Genomic DNA, 25,499 nt, shown 5'->3' with positions numbered 1-25,499 from the left:
AAAGTGTTTCCAAACCTTAACCACTATATAATGCTATTATTAATTAATTCAATCATTCCATAATTTATGGGCACCCACTTTATTTCTAGCCTTTTGTTACCATAAAACTGTTCATATAGATATATATATGAATACATACATACATACATACATATTGTCAACCTGAAAGTTTGGTTAAAGGTGGCAAACAGGCTAGATGATATGTAAATTCATATAGTTTATTCCCTTAAAGCTAGGGGATACATGATCATGGAATCGACTGAAAGAAGAAAGTCAGGGTTTAAGTATCAATCCCAACTCCATCCAGTGTATGATCTCTATATCGTGAGAACAAGACAATTCACAAGGTAATGTCACTTAGAGATTATGATCTCAAGATTCAAATGTTCCTAGAATATCAAGATAAGAGAAATTCCACTGTTCTGGTTGCAGACATCCTGTCACCAACAAGAAAGATACCCCTTGTCAATCTTATCTGGTCTTTGAAGTTGCTGACACAGAAAGGGCATTTTTAGAGTAGAGCAAAAGCAGTTTGGATGCTTTGGATATTATTGGGATTCAAATAATCTGAAAGGATTTTCTATATATATATATATATACAGAGAGAGAGAGAGAGAGAGAGAGAGAGAGAGAGAGAGAGAGAGAGAGAGAGAGAGAGAGAGAGCGCATGCCTTTCTGTCTCCCTTTGACTCCTTTGTGACATATACTAAATAGGTCAAAGGATATGAACAGAAAAAAAAAAACAACAATTTTCCCTCTGAATGATTGGATCAATTTATATTTCCATCTACAGTAAATAGTGGGTCTGGGGTTTGCTCTAAATCACTAATAATGAAAAAATGCAAATAAAAAGTCACACCCAGAAAATTGTCAAAGATTGCGAATTGGGAGGCTAGGGGAAAACAGGCATGCAAGCACACTGTTGATGGAGCTGAGAATTAGTTCCATCATTCTGAAAAAACAGTTTGGGATTATGCTTTTTTAAAAGAGGAGAGTAATATATGGCCACATTCTTTTACCCAAAGATCCAAAGATGACTGTAGTATGCTACTAGTCATATACCTGTGAGAAACATGCTCACTCTAAACAAAGAACATTACTCATTGTGAAGCCAGGAAAGTTCTCATTTTGATTTTAGCCAATTATTCTACATTCCTAGTGGACAGGTATCTCCCTTATGGAGAGTACGCTTACTCAGACAAATGACAGCCTTTTATATTATTCAAATTCAAATCTCCTGCCTTGCTCTCCATTGGTCGGATGCAACTCCCTGAACTGCCCACATCATGCCCCCTTCAAACAGCTCCCTTTCACCCCATCAGAAGTCTGGTTCTGCTAAATCACAGCTCTGATTAGAACCAGCCACCTGACTTACATTCTGCTAAAGCTGGGAGAAGTACTTTTAATTCTGTGGAAACAAAACTCTTCCCACCATTTCCCACAAACCCCAAGGAAGTTAAACAGAAATATATACCTAAAATATTTTTAATATGTACTTTATACATAAGATATGTTTTATATCATAAAATTTACATTTCATGGGGGGAAAACATATCCCATATATACCAAAATATTCATAGAACCACTTTATGTCATAGCAAAGAATTAGAACCACAGTTTGTGCCCATGAACTGAGGAATAACAAAACAATATACATATATAAAGGAATATTGCTATGCCACAAGAAATAATGAGTATGAAGAATTCAGAGAAGCATACAAAGACTTATATGAATTGATACAGAATAAAGTAAGCAGACCCAAGAAAACAGCATACACCACAATGGCAATAATGTACATGGAGAAACTGAATTTTGTGCAATTAAAATGACCAAGCCTGACTCCAGAAAAGAGATGAGACAGTAAAATCTCCCTCTCTTGTTTGCACAGGGTAATAGACCCTGCAGTAGTAGTTGTAGCTGTGGAACATTATAATATATAATGTTAGACTTAACTGAAGTGGTGGTTAGTTTGACTGAACTCCTTTTTTCCCTATTTTTGTTCTTTGCTACAAGAGATGAACTGTGAGGTAGAGAATAGGGAAAGGATATATTTGAAAATGAATGTGATATGAAAAAATATATATCAATACAAACTAATACTTTATGAAAGAAAAAAAGTTGGATGGAGCAGTGAGCTCATATAAGAGAGCAGTGAGAAAGAACGTTGGAGTGCTAATGAGACAGAGATTGTGAGTGTTCTCTGAAGAATACTTCGTCTCTTTTCCAGAGAGTCACTATGTCTCCTCTGCAGCCTAATTAAACTTGGAGATTGTTTCAATACTGAGAAGTTATGAATTTATCCCACCTTGGGGGGGGTGTAATATAAAATATAAATCTTATTGCCAATTTCTGATTTTTAAGATACAGTTCAGCCTATTGTGAGTGGGATAATCAAAGATTTTTTACTGGTACTCTAGTCAAAGAAGGAATGAAATTTCTGCTTATGGCCTGATTCCACAAAAAGCTGGTGGATGGAAACTTCTACCCAACAGGGAGGGTCTTAGGATTGAACAGAAATCTGATCTAGCCTTAGAAATATAAGTGATCTTTCAGGGAAAACATGACTCTGCTGTAAGGTTTATATTACAAAGCACCCAGAGCTCAAATCCTCCAAGGTTTATATAACAAATAGTTTTAAATTATGTGAGAGAAGAGGGGAGAGTTAAAGGTAATTTACATAAATATATGTGTTTGTTCTTTTCTCAGAGTGGCACCTGAAGAACACAACTGTGTGAGGACTAAGAGTAAAGACCCATTGGTTATTTACTTCACCAGTGGCACCACAGGTTCACCCAAGATGCTGGAACACACCCAAGTCAGCTATGGATTGGGCTTTGCCACCTGTGCAAGGTGTAGTAGCAGATGTATTTAGCAGCTGAATATCAGAGTAGCATTAACCCCAGTGTTAGCTTAGTTGAAATCACCAGTTTTGTGTTAGGTGAACAATTCTGTGGTAGTTTGGGGGATGGGGAATATGGGCTCGGAAGTGGGTTTATATACTATCTCTGATACTTTCTACCTATATAACCTTGGGTAATTCACTTAATCTCCCCAGTTTCCTCATCTTTAAAAATTAGGAAGCTAGACAAGACGATTTCTGAGGTCCCTTCCAGTGCTAGATCCATGACAATATTAAAAAGAAGTCTCCAAATCTGAAAAAAGCAATAGAACTGGAAGGAAGACTCACTTGAAAGGCTGAAAAGGAAGACTGATGTGAGCCATTTTTAGGTAGATGTTGACATGAGTGTGACAGTGGTCCCAAAGTCCATAGTTTCTTAGGGAGGAATCATTTTGCAAATAATTTTCATCTTACTGATCCTTAGATTCTCCAGGGTTGTCTAGTTTATCTCTTCTAGTCCCCATGGCCTGTACTTGAGATGTCTTGGGACTCTATAGGGCTATGTGTTTTTGTTACTTAGTATGGTCTCCCTGTTCACACATTCATCTACTTGTTGGACTAGTTATATCAATTCTTAGTAGTTTGTTCACACAGACATTGATGAAGTAATGGCAAGACATCCTGAACAGTCTCCCTGAGTGCTTGAGACAGCCTCATGTGGTTCACAGGCCCTGGTCTTCTGATCACGGCTCTCTACAGCAGCTTCTTTGTCTTTAACATAAAGTCAGAGATATCTCTTCCTCTCTCATTGGTAGGTACTTTTAGGAACTTCACACAGCTATCTTTGGCATTGTCCCCAATACCGAACTGACTATTCAGCATTCACTCGTATTCAAATACTATAGACTTGGACCATTGCATCATCTACAACGGCATAAGTAGGTCCACTATGCCAATCAGCCAAGATTATTAGAGACATCATCTGACTTTCTGCTTCAGGCCCATGCCACCCTTGAATCACACCTGTGGCATGTAACTAACAACTAGGATTCAAAATTTTCAAAATTCAAAACATTCCTCATTTGATAGGTAGAGATGCTCCCCTGAAATAGACCATAGTTTTCTATATTGAATAATAGAGCTGGGGAAGGAGAGGAAGGACGAGGACAAGAACACCAAGAAGAATTTATCTAGCACTTTAAGGTTTACAAAGCACCTCTCATATGCTATCACAGTGGATCTTTGCAATAGCAAAGTGAGGTAGCTCCTCAGTATGGAAGTGAGTTTAAATGACTTGCCCAGGGTCACATAGCAAGTAAGTATCTAAGTTGGTATTTGAACTCCCATCTTCCTGGCTGCAAGTACAGCCCTCTAGCCACTGTACCACCTCCCTGCCTTATAGGTCGGCTAGCAGCTCACAGTCCCCATCCCTCGCTATTTCTACTCCATCCAGTATCTCTGGGGATGATGCTATCACTGCACCATGCTGCTGAAGATGTCCTAGCTGCTGCTCCAAGTGATACTCTGCTTGCAGGCCTGCTTTTTTTCTTCAGTCCCCCCATCTCTCACCAGGAAGGCCTCAAACTTTCTCACTAATTCTTGGTCACTGTCATCATTAGAGGGTTTCTGAATAATTCCCAAACAGCTGGTTTTCTGAGAATGTTAGAATGCATTGCTATTTCAAGAAGTATATTGTCCACTACTTTACTTTCCCAATAGCATGCACACAATGGGGGATATTCCTATGACCTCTAGGGTCTGCTCTTATGGGGGAAAGGGGGGAGCAATATCTGAGTACATGAAAAGATATCAAAGTTACAAGATCCTATCCTCTGTCACAAGGTTACCATGGGATCATAGATTTATACTGGAAAGGACCAAAGGGACCATCAAGCCCAACTTCCTCATTTTACAAATGAGGGAACTGTGACATCTTAGCCGGGTTAAGTGACTGACCCAACTTCACACAGATACTAAGTGTCTGAGTCAGGATTTGAACCCAGTCCGGTGCCTTACACCATTGAAACGACACTTTAGTGAAGCTTACACACAATAATTTAACACTTATGACCAATCCATTGGTCTGTCCTCTAAAAGTCACATCAGAAATATATAGTTATCCAATCATGGGATGAAGTGGGAAGTGGAAACTCCTCAATTGGGGCCTTGTTGTACTAGATTATTCCCTCCAAAATCCCAGATAAGCACCTAAAACCTGAGCCCAGTCCCACTCCCTCATCATGGCCCCTTAAAAGCTGTCTGGCTTTCTGCATATTGGCTTAGAAGGTTTGCTTAGCAAGACTGAGAGGCAGGAGGAAGCTGGCCAATATTTATTCTCCATTTCTGCCCAACGCACAATCACTGCTCTAATTACGCAATAACTTTGGCCAAGTCAGTTTCTCGGTGTAGAGCTCAGTTTCCTCCCTTTGGGGAGGGGGAGGATAAATTAAATAATATTTGAAACCCCTTTCTAGTTGAAACATGTTGTTGCTTCAGAGCCCATTAACTTTTAAATAAAGTTTCAATTCTTTTCCCCCTCGAGATGGCATTAAGTACGGCATGTGTGAGGTCTGATGGGTCACGATTTTCTATGTCTGATGATATGACATTTCTGGCACTCCAAGGGCCTGCTCCATAAGCATTTGCTGAACACTCACTGTGATCCCAGCCCTTCTCTAGTCTCTGAATCTCCTTTTGAGAGAGGGAAGGAAAGAAATAATTATTTATTAAGTGCCTACTATGTAACCAGGTACTATTACGTTACAGGTAAGGTAATCATGTACATTACAGGCACATTACAAGTATTACCTCATTTTTTGTTCACAGCAACTCTGGGAGATAGACACTATCATTATCCCCATTTTACAGTTATGGAAACTAAGACAAACAGAAGTTGATTGCCTTGCTCAGGGCCACAAAACCAGTAAACGATGGTCTCTAGGGCTGTACTGCTATAAAGCAAACACTCTCTTCTTCTGTGTTACCAGCAAGTGGACAGATTTATCAGATTCTGACATCTTCTGGAACACATCTGACACAGGCTGGGTCAAAGCCTCCTGGACCTTCTACTCTACTTGGATAACAGGAGCCTGCCTTTTCATCCACCAGCTGCCAAAAGCTGACACCAACGTGATCCTGGATGTAAGGACAGAAATTACTTTATTTATTGGATGTATTGAAATTGGTTGGGAAAAAGGAGAGAAAGTAACCAGACCTCCTGAGCTGCAGGAGACATGGAAAAAGGCCCAAGTAAAGTTAACTGATACCTTGATCTCCATAGAGAAGAGGATAAAATACTGAGTATCCATGGAGACAGGAAGACCTGGGTTTGAATTCTATCTCACATGCTTGCTCATCTATAAGATGGTAATAATAATGTCCATAGTAGCTGCCTCACAGAGTTATTGTGAGGCTCAATATTGTAAGATAATATATGTAGATCACTTTAGAAACATTAAAAGGCCATGTAAAAGTGAATTATGATGATCCCTAGTCAACATACATTTTAAGTCCCTTTGGAATAATAGCGATCATTTAGTACTTTGGGGCTTCTTGATTTGGTCAGTGTGAAACAGCCCTCACTAATGCAAATCCACTCCCTTCCACACCTTGGGCATACTAAGCACTTAATTACGTTTCATTCACTTCATTCATTCATTCATCTTTGACCTACTTTTGAAGCCTTTTGAACTGGCTAGTACCTTCTGGCGTTCGTTCCCTGCTGTTGAGAATGAAGGGTCACCCTAGCACCATGGTGAGGCATTGGAGTAGGAATTCAGTGAAGGAATAATTACAATGGGTCACATCATTATAAGGTCTCACCATTATAAAGCATTTGATATATGTTAGCTCGTTGGGTGCTCACACCAGCTTCTGAACTAGAGAAGACAAGTGTCTGTTTTGGAGGAGGGTCAAGGGAAGGGAAGAAGCATTTATGTAAGACCTACTGGCACTGCACTAAGCACTTTTTACAAATGTTATCTTACTTGATCCTCACAACAATCCTGCGAGGTAGGCACAATTAGTATCCTCATTTGGCATTTGCGGAAGCTGAGGCAAATGGAGGTTAAGTGACTTGCTCAGGGTCACACAGCTAGTAAATGTCTGAGGTCATATTTGAATTCAGGTCTTTCTAACTCCTTGCCTGGAGCTCTATACACTATACCACCTAACTGCCTCAGATTATGCAGGTGAGAAAACTGAGTTATATGAACCACCAAGTATCAAAGAGGAGGCTAAAATTCTGGCTTTCATTCTCTGAGACTAGTGTATGTTTGTTTTTTCCTTTGTGTGAAGTTGTGTTTTCAGGCAGGCTTCCTAAAGCAGGTGAGTTTTTAGTCAGGTCTTGAAAAGTAATGCATATGTATTTGCAGAGAGGAAAGAGGCCTAAGTAACACCCAAGATTAGCGGTGGGGAACCTAAGGCCTAGAGGCCACATGTGGCCCTCTAGGTCCCCAAATGCGGTCCTTTGACTGAATCCAAACACAACCCTAAATTCTGTGAAGTTTGGATTCAATCAAAGGGCTGCATTTGAGGACCTAGAGGGTCACATGTGGCCTCAAAGCCACAGGTTCCCCACCCTTGGCCAAGGTGATTATTATCCTTATTCAATTCAGTGTAAAGTTCTGAATGCCATTAAGGCTGGGCTTTCAGGGACAAAGGAAAATGTTGATAATTCAGTTCTGTTACTGAAACATTTATGAAGTGCCTACTAAGTGCTAGGCACTCTGCTGGGCACTGGGGATACACAAAGAGGGAAGGCAAGAGTCATTGCCCTCAAGGTGCTTATATTTTGCATTTTCCTCTAGTAGAAGCTCCTTAAGGTTAGAGATTTGTTCTTATTGTTATTCATTGTACTGTACTCCAGAGCCAAGAACAGTATTGGAGCGCAGTGGACACTTAATAAGGTTTGTTGAATTGAACTACTAGATGGGAAGAAAGCAGACCATACATAGGAAGAATGGAATCAAGGTGTAAGAATGTATATATGTTTTCCTTGGTGAACTCCATTTCCTGTCATTCCTCAATCCAAAGTGAGTACTTCAAGTAAATTCACTTCAACAAGCATTTATTAAGCACCTACTACATACAAAGCAATGTAGGATCTGAGAGTCTTATATAAAAATAGGGCCCTGGGTCTGAAACTTACTGGAAAATACCTTAGAGACTTTAGTCTTACTGGAAAGTACGTTAGAGATCTAGCCTAACCCCCTTATTTTGAAAACAAGAAAACTGAGGCCAAGAGGGTGAAAGTGACTTGCCAAGGTTACACAGAAAGTTAGAGACAAATGGAACTAGAACACGGGTATTATGTATTCCAGACCAGGGTTCTTTCATTAGACTTCCCCACCAAAGGAGTTTCCAGCAAAGAAATATTTATCGGCAATAATCAGAAGCCCAACTGACAGCTCTCAGTTATCCAGGATTAAAGTATCCAGTGTGTGGATTCTCAGGTCGTTTGACTGCTACACCTTCTCCTTTCTGCTCTTATGCCTTCCACTCTCCTCAATACGTCTCTTCAGAAAGAGTGGGAAATAAAAATAAAAGCCAACCACATCACTCCTTAATCAGCAACCCAGAGAAGGTTTTGACAGAAGAGTTGGTACCCACATGGGCTGAATATAGAGAGGGGACCCATCCCAATCATCCTTGCCTCTGGAACCCTGATAAAGATAATGTAGCCAGCTCTTCCTTTGGACCCCAGGTTTAGTGACCTTTCAACATTTCCTTCCCATTCAGACACTCTGCCAAATGCCAATCACTACCTTCTGTTGTGTTCCAACCATGTTCCAGATGCTTGTACAATATGACTTGACCAGGTAACTTCTATTCCATATTTACTTGTATACAACACAACATAACACACATACAGGATGGACCAGGTCCCTCTCAGGACCCCCTGAAGATATGGACCCCAGTCTCCTCAGAGGATCAACCTGCATCATGTCCATCTTTTAGTGGCTCAGAGAAATTTGAAAGGGTTCCTGTAGACTGAGGCTGTTTAACGTGGTTCCATTAGCTTTGATTGTGCTAATGAGGATGAAGTTGTGGGTTCAGTTAATGCTCACATGAGCCGTTTGGTTTTGTCCAGAAAACCTTGCTTCTCAGCCACAGCTTATGAGTGTACAAAGCATCAGCATTAGCCAATGTAGTGTTATTTGGGTATACGAAGGAAGAGACACCTCAAAGAAATCATTGCTTCCCCTTGTGACCGCATAAAGGGTCTTTCCTCTTTGGTTTCTGGAGTTACCTATGGGGAATGGAGCCTTTTTGTGTCTCTTATGCAATTCCTAATCTCAGCCTCTCATGGGGTCCCTCTTCCCTTCCTTATTTATCGTTTATAGCAAGTGTAACTTCTATGAATGCTTCACAGACATATGGTAGATTCTGAATTGGCTCTTTGTGAATTACTTCCCGTAAGGGTTGCCTGCTCTGAGGGGCAACAACATTGTTGAATCTTTGGTGATCCTTTAAGAATCCTATTTTTCCAGCAATAATTTGTTCATTCAATGCCTAGGAAAAGAGTAATTGAAATGCTTGCTCTGACTCACACCCCCCACTAAATAAAATTATGTACAAGTGAGCTTCACTTCGGATTCACGCAGAATATTGTGTGTAAATTGAATCTTAATTATTTTAGATTCACTGGGAGCATGCTATTTAAAGGATATCTGTGGTAAAGTCTTCTGTGAAGCAAATCATCTCTCCTTCATTCATTTTATGTAAATCATATATTCATATATTTGTTTTGACTTAAGGCAGACTTGCAATACACTAGAGCCGGAAGGGTCTTCCCCTAAAGGTAGAGGGTCCCTCCCCCCAATATAGCCAGTGAGAAGTTAGATAACCACTCACTGGAACTCACAGATAAGGTCATAGAAATATCATAGAAAGGACCACAAATGAAGAGCCAGAAAGGACTTAGAGAATGTTCAGTCCAACCTCCTCATTTTATAGGTAAGAAAATTGAGGTCAAGCATGTGACTCATCCAAGTTTCAAATTAGAAAGTAGTAGAAGGCATTCGTGGCCAGATATACATTGAACTAGATGGCCTTGGAATTCCCTTCCAACTTTGTGATTCTATGATTCCTATTTTAAAATGTTGCAGTGTTGTTGTGTTGTTTCAGTCATGTCTCTGTGATGCCGTTTGGGGTTTTCTTGGCCAAGATGCTGAAGTGGTTTGCCATTTCTTTGTGCAGCTCATTTTATAGATAAGGAACTGAGTCAAAGAGGGTTAAGTGACTTGCCCAGGGTCACACAGTTATTACGTGTCCAAGGCTGGATTTTAACTCAGGTCCTCCTGACTCCAGGGCCATTACTCTATTCACTGCACCACCTAGCTCACCCACATTTAGAAGCAGGGTTTTTAAAAAATATTATCCACTGGGTTTTTTTTTATTATGCACAAAACTGTTTCTTTCCATAAGCAACAATTGTCTTAACCTACTCCTCAGGCAGCAAGCTCATAGGTTATAAAGTTGGAGACTCAAGAGCCCTTAAAGTTCAGCAGATGGGCACCCAGAGAGGTTACATCTTGTGAAATGTGGGCAAGGTCCCAGTCTCCATCACCATGGATAGCATGCATCCCGTGCTAAGTCCCTAACTAGAGCCCGTCTTCTCTTCCTCCTCAACAAAGGTACAGATTTAAGAGCCTGAGGCACTGTGTGACAGGAGGAGAGACCCTCAATCCTGATGTGAGAAAAAAATGGAAGAGAGAGACAGGTCTGGAGTTGCATGAAGGCTATGGCCAGTCTGAAACTGTAAGTTGCCACTGAATGACGATTGTCCCACTGGCTCCCTCAGATTCTGAAGGAACATTTCTGGACCCTAGAATTCTCCGCAGCCCTTCCTATCCTGACTACTGATGGGTCTGATCAGCTCTGGTCTTACACTACGGTCTCTTGAACCCCTAACACTCTTTCCATCTCTTCACTGCTCTAAAATTTCACCTGAAGATTCCATGAATTTACCTTCACAATAGCTTACACCCAGATAGCACAAACCCTAAGCCCTTTCCAGCAATCCTATTTCTATCAGCAATGCCACTATTCGCTCAGTCTCCTAGACTAGAAACTTTGGCACCATCTTTAGCTTCATCTCTCTCCATTGCCTGTATCCAGTATATTATCAAATCTTGTTTCTTCCCTTGAAATGTATTTCATTCACTCTGTCATTTTCCGCCACATTACCACCCACCTAGTTGAGGTCTTCATCACCTCACGCCTGCATTATTGTCCCATTCTTCCTTCTACTGGTGTTATACTGTCTCTGATCCCATCGCTCACATACCTCACTGCTCCGATCTATCCTGCACACCACTGTCAGACTCATCTTGCCAAATCACTGCTTTCATTATGTTACTATCCTGCTCAAGAAGCAAAAATAGTTCTATATTGCTCCCCCAAATTAAATCTAAACTCTTTTATCTTGCTTTCAAGGATCCCCATAACTTGGTCATATTTTACCAATACAAGCTGATCTATTATTCCCAACATGACAACAGTTTCCCCACTACCACGTGGCTATACTATACTATTTCCTAAATCTCTATGTTTTCTCATGCTGTTTTCACTTAAAATACCTTCCCTCCCCTTCCCCACCAGTCCAAATCCTACCCATCCATTGAGGCCCAGCTCAAATGTCATTTTCTCCATCAAGTCTTCTCCAACTATTCTAGCCCACACTCACCTCTCCCATCCCTGAACTGCCAGTGACTGGCACATTGTAGGTACATACCAAATGCTTTTTGACCAAGTAATGACTTGTCAACTCACTACTTAGTAATCTAGCATCAGCTCTTTCTCCAGTTATTTTATGTTAATGTATCAACAAGTATTTATTGGTGTCAACTCTGTGTCCAAAACTATTCTAGGCACTGTGTAAGATACAAAAGACACATGAGCCCATGCCTTGAAGGTATCTTCAATCAATGTTTTTCTTATATATTTTCCTTTTCCCCTGACAATAGAACTTTGGTGGGACCATAGGATAGTGGCTAAATACAAAAATACATTTCATTCCGATGCAGTATACATATCACAACCAAATTTTGACCTCCAACTAGTGTTTATAATGGGAAAGAACAATTAGAAATCCAGAATTGTGCTTCCATCTAGATTTTTATTTCCTAAGGTACATAAGTAAGTGCTTCTGTGTGAATTAGGGTAAGCGGCACGCAAAAATGTGTTTTCTGAGCCTAGATTCCTGGCATGAAATGTATGACTTCTGGAATATAATCCTATTATTATGTGTCAATAGTCCTTATCAAGTATCTCCTTGACCACACTGTCAGTATGTCTGAAATTCCACCTTTAGAAATCCATTTGTTGGGGTTGAGCATTACTCTGTCCTATTTTAGAATGCAAATGCCCTTGAAAGAGTAACACATTAAATTTCTAGCACGTTTCCCTAGCATGAATGAATTTACCAAATAACTTAATTTTCCAGATATGAAGGACCTGGGGCTTCAAAAAGACATTGAACAAGAGGAAGAGTGAAGAGGGTTACTACAAGAGTAGAGAGGAGCTCAAAAAGTGAGGTGGGACACTTCAAAAAGAGAGGAGGAGACACATTTTACTCAACAACATTGACAAAGCGTATCAAATATATCAGTGGTACCAACAATCTCCAATAACAGCAGAACACACCATATGTGGCAAGTGCTCTCACCTTGCATTAATTTCTCTCTAGGTTTTGATCTGTGCCAATCAAAAAGGAATGAAAATCAAGTCAGGTTCCATGGGGAAAGCTTTTCCACCTTATGATGTCCAGGTAAGAAACTTCTGTCCCAAGTAGACAGAGGTTAGTTTGAGAGACAATTAGATGTACAGGTCTAAGACTGCAGCACAAAAAGCACCCCAGACATGAAGTGTCAAAATATCTAAGTTTGATCACATTTACTAATTCTATGCCCATATCATTTAATGTCTCTGAGACTCAATGTAAAATGGAGATTATAAGTTATTATTATCAATAATATTATCATTATTAGGCTACCTAAAGACAGGCGTGTTGAGAACTAGGGAAAGGATAATCTTGTTGTACCCAGCCCTGGTCAGACCACATCTAAAGTACTGTTCTGGAGGTCACTACAGGAGGCAAATTGATGGACCACAATTTATTGGGGTAGTTAGGATGGTGAAGGACCTAATAATCATGGTCATGTGAATTTATTGAAGGATATGTTTGATATAGAGAAGACTTAGAGGGAGATATCACAACTGTCTTCGAGCATTTGAAAGACTGTCACTTGGAAGAGGTATTTGACTGGGCCCAGAGGGCAAAACACAGAATGATGAGTGGAAGATTTTTATGTAAGAATTAGAGCTATCCAAAGTCAAAATGGAGGTTGTCTAGGTGAGGTACTAGACTACCTGTCACTAGAACTCTTCAAGCAAAAACTGGATATCCATTTCTTAAGTATCTTGTATGAGGAATTCTTGTTTGGGTTAGTCTAGATGGCTTCACAGGGCAACTAGGTGGCACAGTGGATATAGTACTGATCCTGGAGTCAGGAAGACTCATCTTCCTGAGTTCAAATCTGGCCTCATACACTTACTAGCTGTGTGACCCTGGTGAAGTCACTTAACCCTCTTTGCCTTCCTCATCTGTAAAATGAGCTGGAAAAAGAGATGGCAAACCACTCCAAGTTTCTTTGCCAAGAAAACTCCAAATAGGGTTGCGAAGAGTCAGACATTACTGAAACGACTGAACAGCAAAATGAATTTGCGCGTCGCTGCCAGTTCTGAGATTCTGTTATTGTTTCTTCTTACCTCACAGCATTATTGCAGGGAAAATACTTTGTAAACCATCAAACACAATAGAGATGTAAGTTGTTCTTACTGTTGTTGCTGTTGCTAAAAGCAGGTTGTACGTCAAGTGCACCTGTGCTGGGGCTGCCGGAGCATTGGAGCCAAGCCCACTGGGTTATTTGTACCTCATTCTTCCCCCCAGATTGTAGATGATGAAGGCAACATCCTTCCTCCAGGAGAAGAGGGTAACATTGGCATCAGAATCAAACCAAAGCAGCCCTTCTGTTTCTTCACAGGCTACTTGGTAAGTCAACTTGTTTGTAAATAAGCGTCATGAGGAGCAATCAAAAAGGTTTATTTACATCTTTTCTTTTCAACTTCATATAAATATATCCCTCCCCTCTCTCTCTCCCTAAGAGTCACCCGTCATTACAAAGGGGAAAAGGTGGAGGGGATAGTTCAGCAAAACTAACATATCAGCGCATGCATATCTCACACCCATAATAACTTCCCCCACCTCTGTAAAGGCAAGGAGAGATACATTTTCTTCTCTTTTCTTCAGGGCCAAGTTTGATCATTATAACTACAGAGTGTTGAGTTTCTTTTTTGGTGTGGTTCTTTCTATTTTCATTGTGCATTCCTGATCCTGATTACTTCCTTTTGCATCAGTTCATATAAATCTTCCCATGCTCCTCTGTATTCTCCATATTCATCATTTCTTGCTGCATAATATTTTATTGCATTCATATATCATAATTTGTTTAGTTCTTTCCCAATCAATGAGCATGTACTTTGTTTCCAGTTCTTTACTACTATAAAAAAGCACTGTGACATAGGACCTTACTTTCTTCTTATGACCTTCTTGGGGTATACAATGGGGTATATAACAATGGAATCTATGGATCTAAGGGTATGGACATTTTAGCCATTTTCCTAGCATAATTCCAAATTGCTTTCTAGAATGATTGGACCAATTCACAGTAGTGTGCTAGTTTTCCCACAATCCTTCCAACATTGACTATTCCTATCTTTTATTATTCTTTACCGAGTTTGAAGTGAAATGAATTTGAAATGAAATTAAATCAGAGTTGTTTTGATGTATATTTCCCTTACTATTAATTCTGAGTTATTTTTTATAAGGTTGTTCATATGTTAAAAAATTTTTTAGAACTTCTGCTAATATAGGATTAAATTTTTAAAACTTGTGTGCATGTGCCCAAGAAAAGATTACTGGTCAAAGGAGCTTAAATTGCTCTGTTTGACCCCAGACTTCCTTTGGGAGATTTTAGATTTACAGCTTGAAACCTAGCCTCCTCCCCTATAGGGTTCACTAGTTCACAAAGGATCACCTAGTCCAACTCTATCATTTTACAAATAAGGAAACTGAATGCCAGAGAAGTTATGTGACTTGCCCAAAGTTACACAGATAATAAGTGACAGAGGTAAGATTTGAACCCAGGTTCTCTGATTCCAAAGTCAACTTCTGATTTCCACTGTACCAGACTTCATCTCTTCAAGAGACAACCATACATGCTAGAGATAGAAGGATGGGCTAAGTGAGCTCCCAAAGCTTGTTCTGTTTTATGATGATCTGGTTTCAGGGGATAACTATTCACTACTAAGAATCTCTTGTTGTGGGACTAGATATTCACACAACAACAGTTGCAGTTCTGGGTCTCGGTTACTCTTTGTTTATTATTAAAACAAGCATATTGCCAGCAGAGAGGCGCAGCTGTCCTGCTGAAACTTACTTGAATGGTAACCTGGTCAGTACTAATCAGACCAGCACAAAAGCATGCCAACACTTTAGGGTCATGCCAAGGATGCCCTTTCTTGAATTTTCTTTATGTTTGATCAGGACAATACTGAGAAAACAGCCTCTTGCAAACGGGGGGACTTTTACCTCACTGGGGACCGTGCCCATATGGATGAAGATGGTTACTTCTGGTTTAAGGGAAGAGCAGATGATGTGATCAATTCTTCAAGGTAAAGATGTTGACTGGGGCTTTTCTTTTACTGGGTCTCTGGATTTTAGGTAGAGTGCTGGGCAGTGGGTCAAACATTGGGACGGTGTCAGTTGAAAAGGTCCATTTTTCTCTTCCAGTTACCGAATTGGACCCTTTGAAGTAGAAAGCGCCCTGTCAGAACACCCGGCTGTTGTCGAGTCAGCTGTGGTCAGCAGTCCAGACCCCATCAGGGGAGAGGTAATATAGCAGGTTCCAGATTGAGTCTCCATCAGACGCCTCCATAGGTAGAATATATGACACACTTATGTCAAGTGATGCACCAAGATGTCTACTTGTCTCCAAATACCTCTCACCCAATCCCAAGTCCCTAGTGTCAGTATCTTAAATTCCACCATTAGGGGTTCATTCCTTTATTTGAAATCTTCCCTTTTTGCATCCAATTTTCAAAAGCAAATACCTCTACCCCCCAAAAAAACTTCCATGTTTCTTACAATAATTGTTCAAAAGATCTTTATGTAATCAACATTACTTTGTGGCTCCCTTTAGCTTATGATTATGAATTTTCTTTAAAAACCAAAGATATAAAAGATACTTCTCTGTATTTTGAATAATTTAACCCTTTGCCTTAAAGCTTATCAATTTGCAGCTTATTTTGGTATACGGTATGTCAATTTAACCTCTTTTAGAGTCTTAAGACAAAACAAAAGTAATGTTAAATTCCTGGTAATTTCAATGCAATTCAAAATATATATATATTTAGCATCTATTTTCTGCAGTGGGCCAGTTTAACATTGCAAAATGTAGATAAGACAATCCCTTCCCTCATTAAGATAACAGCCTAGGAAGGGAATATGAAACACATGCTATACAGACAGAATGATACATAAGTGAATAAATAAGATACATATAAAGAGCTGTGAGATTGAGTAAGAAAAGTTCATAATTGACTGGGAGAACCATGGAAAACTTCATGAATTGAGTTATGTATAGTCAGTCAACAAGCATTTAATAAAGATTCCCATGTGCCAGGCACTGTCCTAAGCACTGGGGATACAAAAAATTTTAAGAATAGTCCTTTCTTTCTAAGAACTCACATTCTAAAAGAATAGAAGTGTGGCTTTTCAGGCATGGAGAATAACAGGAAATAAAGTGATTGAAAGCTGTAAGTGAATGACAATATAGTCATTCACACTTTGGTGTGAATTAGTTCATATGAGGAAGGACCTTGGGATATGATTGTGAAGAAAGGAAAACTCTGAAAAAGAGGAAAGGAATGTATCAACAGAAGACTGAACATTAGGAAGGGAGCTCTGTTGTACTTTGGTTGCCCAATAATGCCCAGAAAGCTTTACCTTCCCTAAGTGGTACCCCATCATCCCCTTCAACTAATTACTCATTTGAAACTAATCTAGCCCCGAGGTGCTTTGATTCATTCTATGACTCCGTGTGTTTCTCTCCCAGATCTTAATCCCTGCATCTTAACAGGGATGTGGGAACTCTAATAGAGGATTCTTAAGCATTAGTTGCCCAAAAAGTATAGAAATATGGAAACAAGGGGGTCTTCCAATATTCTTCAAGTCTTACTCATAAACAGCCACTGACTCCATCAATATAGGCTCAAACAGGTAGACTACATTATTGGTTTTATACGTCATGCTAAGGGTGAATGGGATGGGATGAGTCAAAGGGACTGGATGGACCTTTCTATGTGGGCTGGTGAATATTTGGACATTTTTAAAAGGCTGATTTAAGAGGTAGAGACCAAGGGTTTCATATTCTTGGTAAAACAGGTGGTGACTTTATGGATTTCCCCATACAGGTGGTAAAAGCTTTCGTAGTTTTAAATCCAAATTTTGTAAACCGAGACCCAGGGGAGCTGACTCGAGATCTCCAAGAGCATGTCAAAAGGTTGACGGCACCATACAAATACCCCAGGAAGGTGAGTGTTCTGGAGAACTAGGAGCCACCATCTTCTAGAGGTTGGGACAGGGGAATTAGAGGCAAGGCTTACCTACACTCACAGCCAATGAAAAACTGAGAGAATTTTTAAGAGAAAGGGAAAGAGAAGAAGGGAAAGGAGAAGGGGAAGGGAGGGAAAACAAAATACTCCCTCTCTGACCAAACTGAAGCAAAGCAAACATTGACAATGTGGCAATAAAAAATATCCAATAAGAGAATAACTGTAATAAGAGAAACTGAGGTAGGGCTCTGAGCCAATGGCACTTTATTAAAGGGTCCGTGGTCCCTCCTAATGAAGTGAACCTCAGATCTTCCTCATGATCTGAGATGTTCTCTCCTCCCAGGGCCTTATTTTTATAGGGTTAGGTATGGAAACATTCAAGAACAACTATACCAGATATGGAATAATTTGATTGATTGACGTATGACACATAAACCAAAATAAGCAAAACAGGACTGCCTAGGTGGTTATAAGATGGACACCTGCTCATACTGGACAAGAGAAAGCGATCCAGAGGTACAAAAAAGTGTGGGGGGCCTTTACGTGTAGTTGAGTCATCTCCACCACACTCGGCTTGGAAAACCAAGGGTGGAAGGCCTCCAGCCAGCTTCCCACGGTTACACAAGTGATCTTACCATCTGCAGCTCACAGCTCTGGGGCTAAATATACAGAACTTATAATCATATCAAATTGATTGAAACTGATTGAAATAGAGCAGGGGTCTTCAATGAATCCACTTCAATAAGTAAAGAGGAACTAAGTCTTCTCAAAGAAGTAGATAGCAGTACTTGCTCTCAAAGCCAACAATTTGTATAGGGAGACAAAATAAAAACATTAAAATGTAAATATCAGTATGAATTCAAGACATAGAACCATAATAAAAGCAGATGTGAACTGTCACAAGGCAGATTCGTGGCGAGATGAAATACAGAAATATGCTTTTGTTGATTTATTTCAGCTATGTAAGACTCTTCATGACTCTGTTTGGAGTTTTCTTGACAAGGATACTGGAGTGGTTCGCCATTTCCTTCTCCAGCTCATTTTACAGATGAGGAACTGAGGCACAGGTTTAAGTGACTTGTCCAAGATCACACAGCTAGTAAGTGTCTGAAGCTGGATTTCAACTCACAAAAATGAGTCTTCCTGGCTCCAGATCTGGCACTCTACCCACTGTGCCATCTAGCTGCCCAAAAATATAGTCAATGATAACTTATGCTGGCTGCACTTGGCCTCCGAGCCTCCCTTGTACAATGGGAACCCTCAGAAGATGAAAATCTGCTTTCCAAGGTCCATGAGAATTGTGAGGGTAGATTTGTGATCTGGCAGTGCATAGAGAGCCAGAAAGTCAGGGAGCCTTGGGTTCAAATTCTTCCTCTGACACTGACACTGTGCTACCAAGGGCAAGTTACTTAACCTATCAGTGCCGTCCTCCAAATCTCCAAGACAGTAAGTTATAGTAGAGTTGCCTACCAGTCTGCACAAGCAGAAAGGGTTTCCATATGAGGAGTTTCCTACTCTGCTAAAATCACAAGCCCACGTTGTTTCTTTTGTTAAACCACTGCCCAGTGGTTTTGTGATGATCAATCACTTAATATTGGTTAGCTAGCCATCTCTGGCATGTTACACAGCATAAAAACAAAAGCCACCCAGGTAGATTATTTGTTTTCACAAAGCACTTTCATCATCTCCTTTAAACCTCATAATAACCTGAGAGATAGGTAGAACAGGGTAATGTCTATTTTACAAGTGACAAAATATTAGCTGCCATTTATCTAGCAGCTTAATATTGGCAAAAGAGGCACATGAGATCTCATTTGATTCTGACGACAACTTAGTGAGGTTAAATATTACTAGCCCCATTTTATAGATGGGAAACTGAAGCTGAGAGGAGTAACTTCATAGGTTCATAGATGTAGACCCAGAAGGGGTCTTACAAGCCATTTTGTCTAACCTCCTTATGTTATAGATGAGGACCTTTTTATGAAAGGTTAAGTGACTTGGCAAAAGTCAACGAGCTAATGAATAAAAGAGCTAGGATTTTAGCCAAGGTTCCAAAACTTCAAATTCAGCATTTCCACTTTACTAAGATTTTGCCATGATCTCACACAATCCGAGGCTAGATTTGAACCCAAGTCTTCCTGTGTTTGGTAGAGTATACTCCCTTTTGAAACAGTATATCTCTTATAAAGCTAAGTTCTAGGGGGTCATAATCAGGTCTAGAAAAATCTCCTGACTCCCAGGCCCCAAGTTCTTTTTACTATACTCGAATGTCTCTTTCTATATCACAATAGTGGAGTCAATGGTTGAGATGAGTAGGTTAAGGGGGCTAGCCCAGAATTTAAGCTTATGCTCCCCAATCTATAAAATGATTGATACCAGCATTTTTTCATATGAAACATATAGAATCAAGGCAGAAAAGAGTCTACAAACTCTAGACCAGTGAGTTCAACTCTGTTTTCTGAGTAAATTGTTAAATAAATCACTAAAGAAATGGGTGGTGAATATGTAGAAGGAAAGGAGCCAACAGGGCTTCATCAAGAACATAATACGCCAGATTAACCTTTTATATGGAGGTGGAGGTGGAGGTGGGGTAAGAGAGAAGAAGGGAAGAAGCATTTATTAAGTGCCTACTATGTTTCAGGCACTGCATTAAGGGAGTTATAAATATTATCACAATTGATCCTCATAAGAACCATGCGGGTAGGTGCTATTAAGATCCCTATTTTATAGTTGTGGACATTCAGGCGGGCAGAGGTTGAGTGACTTGCTAAGCTAGTTTGGGTCTTCCTGAAATCAGGCCCAATTGTCTATGTGCCGCATCACTTAGAATCCTCAGGAATTCTGTGGGTAGTTTAACAGATTTTAGCAAAACATTTAATGAAGTATCTCATACTATTATTGTGGGGGAAATGGAGAGATGCAGACTATGTGATAATGAAAGATTCAAAGCTGATTGAATGGTTCAAACAGTAACAATTAATATTAGTTCAACATCAGTCTAGCAGGGGGTCTCCAGCGAAGTCTGCCTGCACCATTTAACATTTTGTCAGTGGCTTGGATAAAGCCATACATGGTATATTCATCAAATTTGCAGGTGGCATAAATCTAGGAGGGATAGCTAGCATAATGGACTACAAGAGTCCAAAAAGAGCTTGACGTGCTGGAAGGTTGGGCTGAATATGAAAAGAGGAAATTCAGTAATGATAAATGTGAATTCTTACTCTTGGGTTAAAATAAAATCCATTTGACAAATATAGAATGGGAAAGGCATGGTTAGTTTGTTTTAAAAGGATCTAGGGAGCTTAGAGGACTTTCATATGTGGAAAACACAAAAAAGCTAACTATATCTATGACTCCATTGAGAGGCACAGCTTCCAGGCATGAGAAGGGAGCTAAGGGCAGCTAAGTGGAGGGAGCAATGTACAGAGCTGAGATTGGAATCGGGAAGACTTGAAGTATAGAACTTCATTAGAATTTTGGTTGCTTCAACACATTATTGAATCATATTGAGCTTTTGGTCTCCTAAAACTAGATCTCCAAACAAATCTCTGTTTAACTATATATCCATATATCTATATTTCTCTCTCTCTCTCTCTCTCTCTCTCTCTCTCTCTCTCTCTCTCTCTCCATATATATATATATATATATATATATATATATATATATATATATATATATATATATATGTATGTATATGTGTGTATATATACATACACACATCTATGTGTATGTATGTATATATACATATATATATATATATATACTTATGAGGTTTATTTTTTTAACCCAAAGCACATTAATTTACATTAATCACTTTTGAATTCCATTTTATTAGATTCTGTCCAATGCTGGAGCCAATAAGACCTGAGCTCAGATCCAGCCTCAGCCACTTACTAGCTGTGTGACCCTGGGCATGTCACTTAATCTCTCTCTGCTTCAGGTTCCACACATGTAAAATGGGGAAAATAATAGCATCTAACTTCCAGGGTTGTTAAGCGTGTCAGATGAGTTAACATATGTAAAGGGCATTGCAAACTTTAGAAGGTGGTAGTAGTAGTAGTGGTGGTAGTTGTAGTAGTAGTAGTAGTAGTAGCAGTAGTAGTAGTAGTTCCTGTCATTATTGTCGTCCTTTTCTATTCCCTAGTCAGACCACGTCTAGGATAGTCTTCAGCTGTGAAGATCACAGTTTAAGGAATACATTTGTAAGCCAGAAAGTGCCCAGAGGAGGGAGAGCAGGACAGTGAAGGGCTTTGGGTATGCAGCGTCTGCGAATCTGTTGAATGAACAAGATCAATTCAGCCTAAGGAAGACCAAGGGCACACAACATCTGTTTTCAAATATTTGAAGAGCTCTCACGGGGAGAAGGGATGGTGCTTGCTCCGTTTGGCCCCAGAGAGTAGAAACAGTCACTCGATAGACATTTATTAAGTGCCTACTCCGTGCCAGGAAGTGTGCCGAGCACTAGGGATACAAAGACAGGCAAAGGACAGTCCTTGTTCTCAGGCAGCTCATGATCTAATGGGGGAGACAATATTCAAACAACCGTGTATAAACAAGCTACATCAAGTATAAATAAGAAATGATCAGCCCAGAGAAGACATAAGAAGGAAGGGGGATGCGGAAGGGCTTCCTATAAACGGTGGGATTTCAGCTGGGCCTTGAAGAAAGCTGAGGAAGCCAAGAAGTGGAGATGATAAGGGTATGAGTGGCAGCCGGTGGAAATGCTCCAAATAAAGGGACGGTCTTATTTGAGGGACAGCAAGGAGGCCAATGTCACTGAATGGAAGAAGTAGGGAGGACGGTGAAGGAAGAAGGATAAGGTATAAATAAGGTGAAAGACCACCCAAGAGGGGGCTAGAGGCAGGTTATGAAGGGCTTAGGGAGCCAAAGGATCTATTTGATCCTGACAGTGATAAGGAGCCACTGGAGTTTGTTGAGGAGTGAGGTGGCAGTTGGGAGCCAGCTGACTTGGTCAGACCAATGCTTTCAGGAGATCACTTTGACAGCCAGATGAAGGATGGGCTAGAAAAGGAAGAGGCTCACGGAGGGAAGGGGGCACCAGCCAGAAGATTATTGTAATAGTCTAGGCATGAGATGATGAGGACCTGCCCAGCGTATGGGCAGTATCAGAGGAGAGAAGAAAATGCATACAAGAGATGTTGTAAAGGTACAATTCACAGGCCTTGGCAACAGATTGGCTATGGGAAGTGAGAAAGAGAGTGAGAGGTCCAAGATGATGCCTAAGTTGCAAGCCTAAGGACTGGGAGAATGGTAGTATCCTTCACAATAATAGGGAAGTTGGGAAGAAGGGAGGATTTGAGGGGAAAGATAATGAGTTCTGTTTAGGGCATGTCAAATTTGAGATAATTTCGGGGATATCCAGTTCAAGATATCTAATAAGCAGCTGGAGACGTAAGACTGGAGGTCAGTAGAGTGGGCAGGGCTGGAGAAGTAGATCATTAGCACAGAGAATGATCACTGAGTCCATAAGAAATCACCAAGTAAAAGAGTACAAAGAGGGAAGAGAAGAAAGGCCAGGTCAGAGCCCTATGAAGTACCCAAAGTTAGCAGTTGGAGATATAAGACTGGAGGTCAGTAGAGTCGGTAGATCTGAGAGTCATCAGCATAGAGAATGATCACTGAGTCCATAAGAGCTGATGAAATCACCAAGTAAAAGAGTACAAAGAGGGAAGAGAAGAAAACCCAGGTCAGAGCCCCATGAGGTACCCAAAGTTAGCAGTTGGAGACATGAGACTGGAGGTTGATAGAGTCGGTAGGGCTAGAGAAGTAGATCTGAGAGTCATCAGCATAGAGAATGATCGCTGAGTCCATAAGAGCTGATGAAATCACCAAGTAAAAGAGTACAAAGAGGGAAGAGAAGAAAGCCCAGGTCAGAGCCCCATGAGGTACCCAAAGTTAGCAGGCTGTGATTGAGCAAAGGAAAAGGAGATATAGCAATCTCTTTCAGGCAAGAGAGGCAGGTGAGGTGAATAGTGTAAAAGTTTAGGGAGAAGTATCAAGAAGAGGATAATTAACATTATTAATTCCTGCAAAAAACCAGGAGTGGGTGCTAGTTGCAAATAAACAACTTTAAGATTGATGTTAGGAAAATTTTTCCTAACAATTAAGGAATGTCTGAAAGTGGAATGAGCTACCCTCAGAAAAAGGGTTCTCCCTTCTTGGAGATCTTTAAACAGAGTTAGGTGACAACTTAGAAATGGGGTAGTAGGGATTTCTTTCAGACATAGATTGCACTAGGTGGCCCTTGATTCCTTTCTAATGCTCAGATTTTGTGATGCAGAATCAAATTTTGAAAATACTCAGCTCTTTGCCATCCCCTATCAATAGAAGGTATGGCCAGATGATCTCATTCTAACTTACCAGGATCAGAATGATTTGACACAATCAACAAGTATTTAAGTGCTTGTCAGGCACTGTGCTGGATTCTGGGTAGACAAGTACAAAGAATGAAACAATCTCTATTACATTCAAATTAACTCGCAATATTGAAATGGGGTCAGTCACATTGTTCCCTAACACCTCGCTTCCAATCACCTGCCCCTCTCCCTCCAAAGCTCAATATAGAGTCCATGGAGCACAAGGAAGCTAGAATTTTTCATCTATTTACTTATTGGAAATGTTTTTTATTTTTATTTAGGTGGAATTTGTCCAAGAGCTGCCAAAGACAGTCAGTGGGAAGATTCAAAGGAGCAAATTAAGAAAGAAAGAATGGAGGAATTAAGATGGCATTGGTGAAGATACTTATTGGCTTTTCAGCATTCCTTGCAGAGGCCTCGGATTGGTCTTCCCCTCCACTTTAAGAATGTCTGAGTCCTTTGGAATGAAAAGCCTGCCCCTGATCATGCTTCAAGGAATCATCTTAGAAATGGGCCCTTTGAATAGCCTGGGTGTGCACTGTGCTAATGTTCAAGATGACCACTCATAACGATAATAGCTTACCTTTATGTGGTACTCTAGGTTTTATAAATTGCTTTAGTCACAATAATCCTCTGATATATGTAGTGCAAAGACAATTATTCCCGTTTTATAGAGAGGGAAACAGGATCTACGAGCTGAGGTCAGAAACGTAACTAGAACTCACTAAGTTGGGGCAAAGGAGAGGATTGGCTGGGAGGTGGGGACGGCGCATGAGTCGATGACCAAGATGTCATTCCAAACGTGAGAATAGTTACACCAAAAGAGGGGTCAGCACCCTCCCCCAGAGTCCAAGTCAGCCCAGTTGGGGGTAGTGGGGAGTTCAGCTGGGCCCCAGTAGAGGAACACCAAGACGATGGAAGCGGAAAACTCCAAGCAGCCGCATCGCATGACGGGACCAGCGTGGAGGACTCTGAGGCACAGTTCAGGTGTAGTAGTCGCCATGACAGAAAGTCCCTCCATCCTTCTCAAACTGGAATCCAACAATACGTTGTTACAAGAGACACGCTTGAAACCATACAATGATCCAAGACAATTCCCAAGAACCCATGATGAAGAAAGCTCGAGAGAGAGAACTGATGAATCCTGAGCGCAAATGAAAGTTTAATCTCTTCACATTCTTTGTTCTTCTTGCTTTTAAAACTACGACTAATATAGAAATATGTTTGATGTGATCTCACATGTATAATTGATGTCATATTGCTTGCTTTAGTGTGGGAGGGAGAGATTTCAGAACTCAAAATTTAAAAAGAATGTTTAAAATAAATAAAAATTTTTAAAAGAATTGTACAGAATCAGAAAGTTTTTTTAAAGCCATCTTCCTAACCTTCTCTTCTTTTTCAAAGGTGGAGTTCCTGAAACAGTTTTCTGCTCTTGAGGCTTCCGCTTCTCATCCTCTCACTTCTTAACCCCTGGCTTGTGATCCCATTGCTTGCCTGAGACTGCTTCCTTTAAGCTTACAATTACCTCTTAGCTGCCAAATGTAACAACACCTTCTCAGTCCTTAACCATATTGATCTTTCTGCAACTTTGGACATTCGTAGC

At 40.3% G+C, this 25,499-nt stretch overlaps 1 protein-coding gene across 3 annotated transcripts in view; it reads left to right on the top strand.

Annotated features, from left to right (window-relative positions):
• The window catches only part of ACSM5 (acyl-CoA synthetase medium chain family member 5), a 97,044-nt gene extending 71,869 nt beyond the window's left edge, over window positions 1-25,175 (top strand). For all 3 annotated transcript variants that reach the window (XM_036741671.1, XM_036741672.1, XM_036741670.1), the window contains 10 exons: window positions 2,708-2,851; window positions 5,828-5,981; window positions 8,580-8,659; window positions 10,478-10,601; window positions 12,532-12,612; window positions 13,795-13,896; window positions 15,451-15,578; window positions 15,697-15,796; window positions 17,379-17,498; window positions 24,178-25,175. In XM_036741671.1, the coding sequence (XP_036597566.1) occupies window positions 2,708-2,851; window positions 5,828-5,981; window positions 8,580-8,659; window positions 10,478-10,601; window positions 12,532-12,612; window positions 13,795-13,896; window positions 15,451-15,578; window positions 15,697-15,796; window positions 17,379-17,498; window positions 24,178-24,261 (1,117 nt within the window). In that variant the 3' untranslated portion in view covers window positions 24,262-25,175. The remainder of the gene's footprint in view (window positions 1-2,707; window positions 2,852-5,827; window positions 5,982-8,579; window positions 8,660-10,477; window positions 10,602-12,531; window positions 12,613-13,794; window positions 13,897-15,450; window positions 15,579-15,696; window positions 15,797-17,378; window positions 17,499-24,177) is intronic.
• The last annotated feature ends 324 nt before the right edge of the window (window positions 25,176-25,499 follow it).

The sequence above is a fragment of the Trichosurus vulpecula genome, chromosome 1 (genome assembly GCF_011100635.1).
Source record: "Trichosurus vulpecula isolate mTriVul1 chromosome 1, mTriVul1.pri, whole genome shotgun sequence".
In the NCBI taxonomy this organism is placed as follows: domain Eukaryota; kingdom Metazoa; phylum Chordata; class Mammalia; order Diprotodontia; family Phalangeridae; genus Trichosurus; species Trichosurus vulpecula.
The sequence above is the reverse complement of the archived record's forward strand: the minus strand, read 5'-3'. Positions and strand labels throughout refer to the sequence as shown.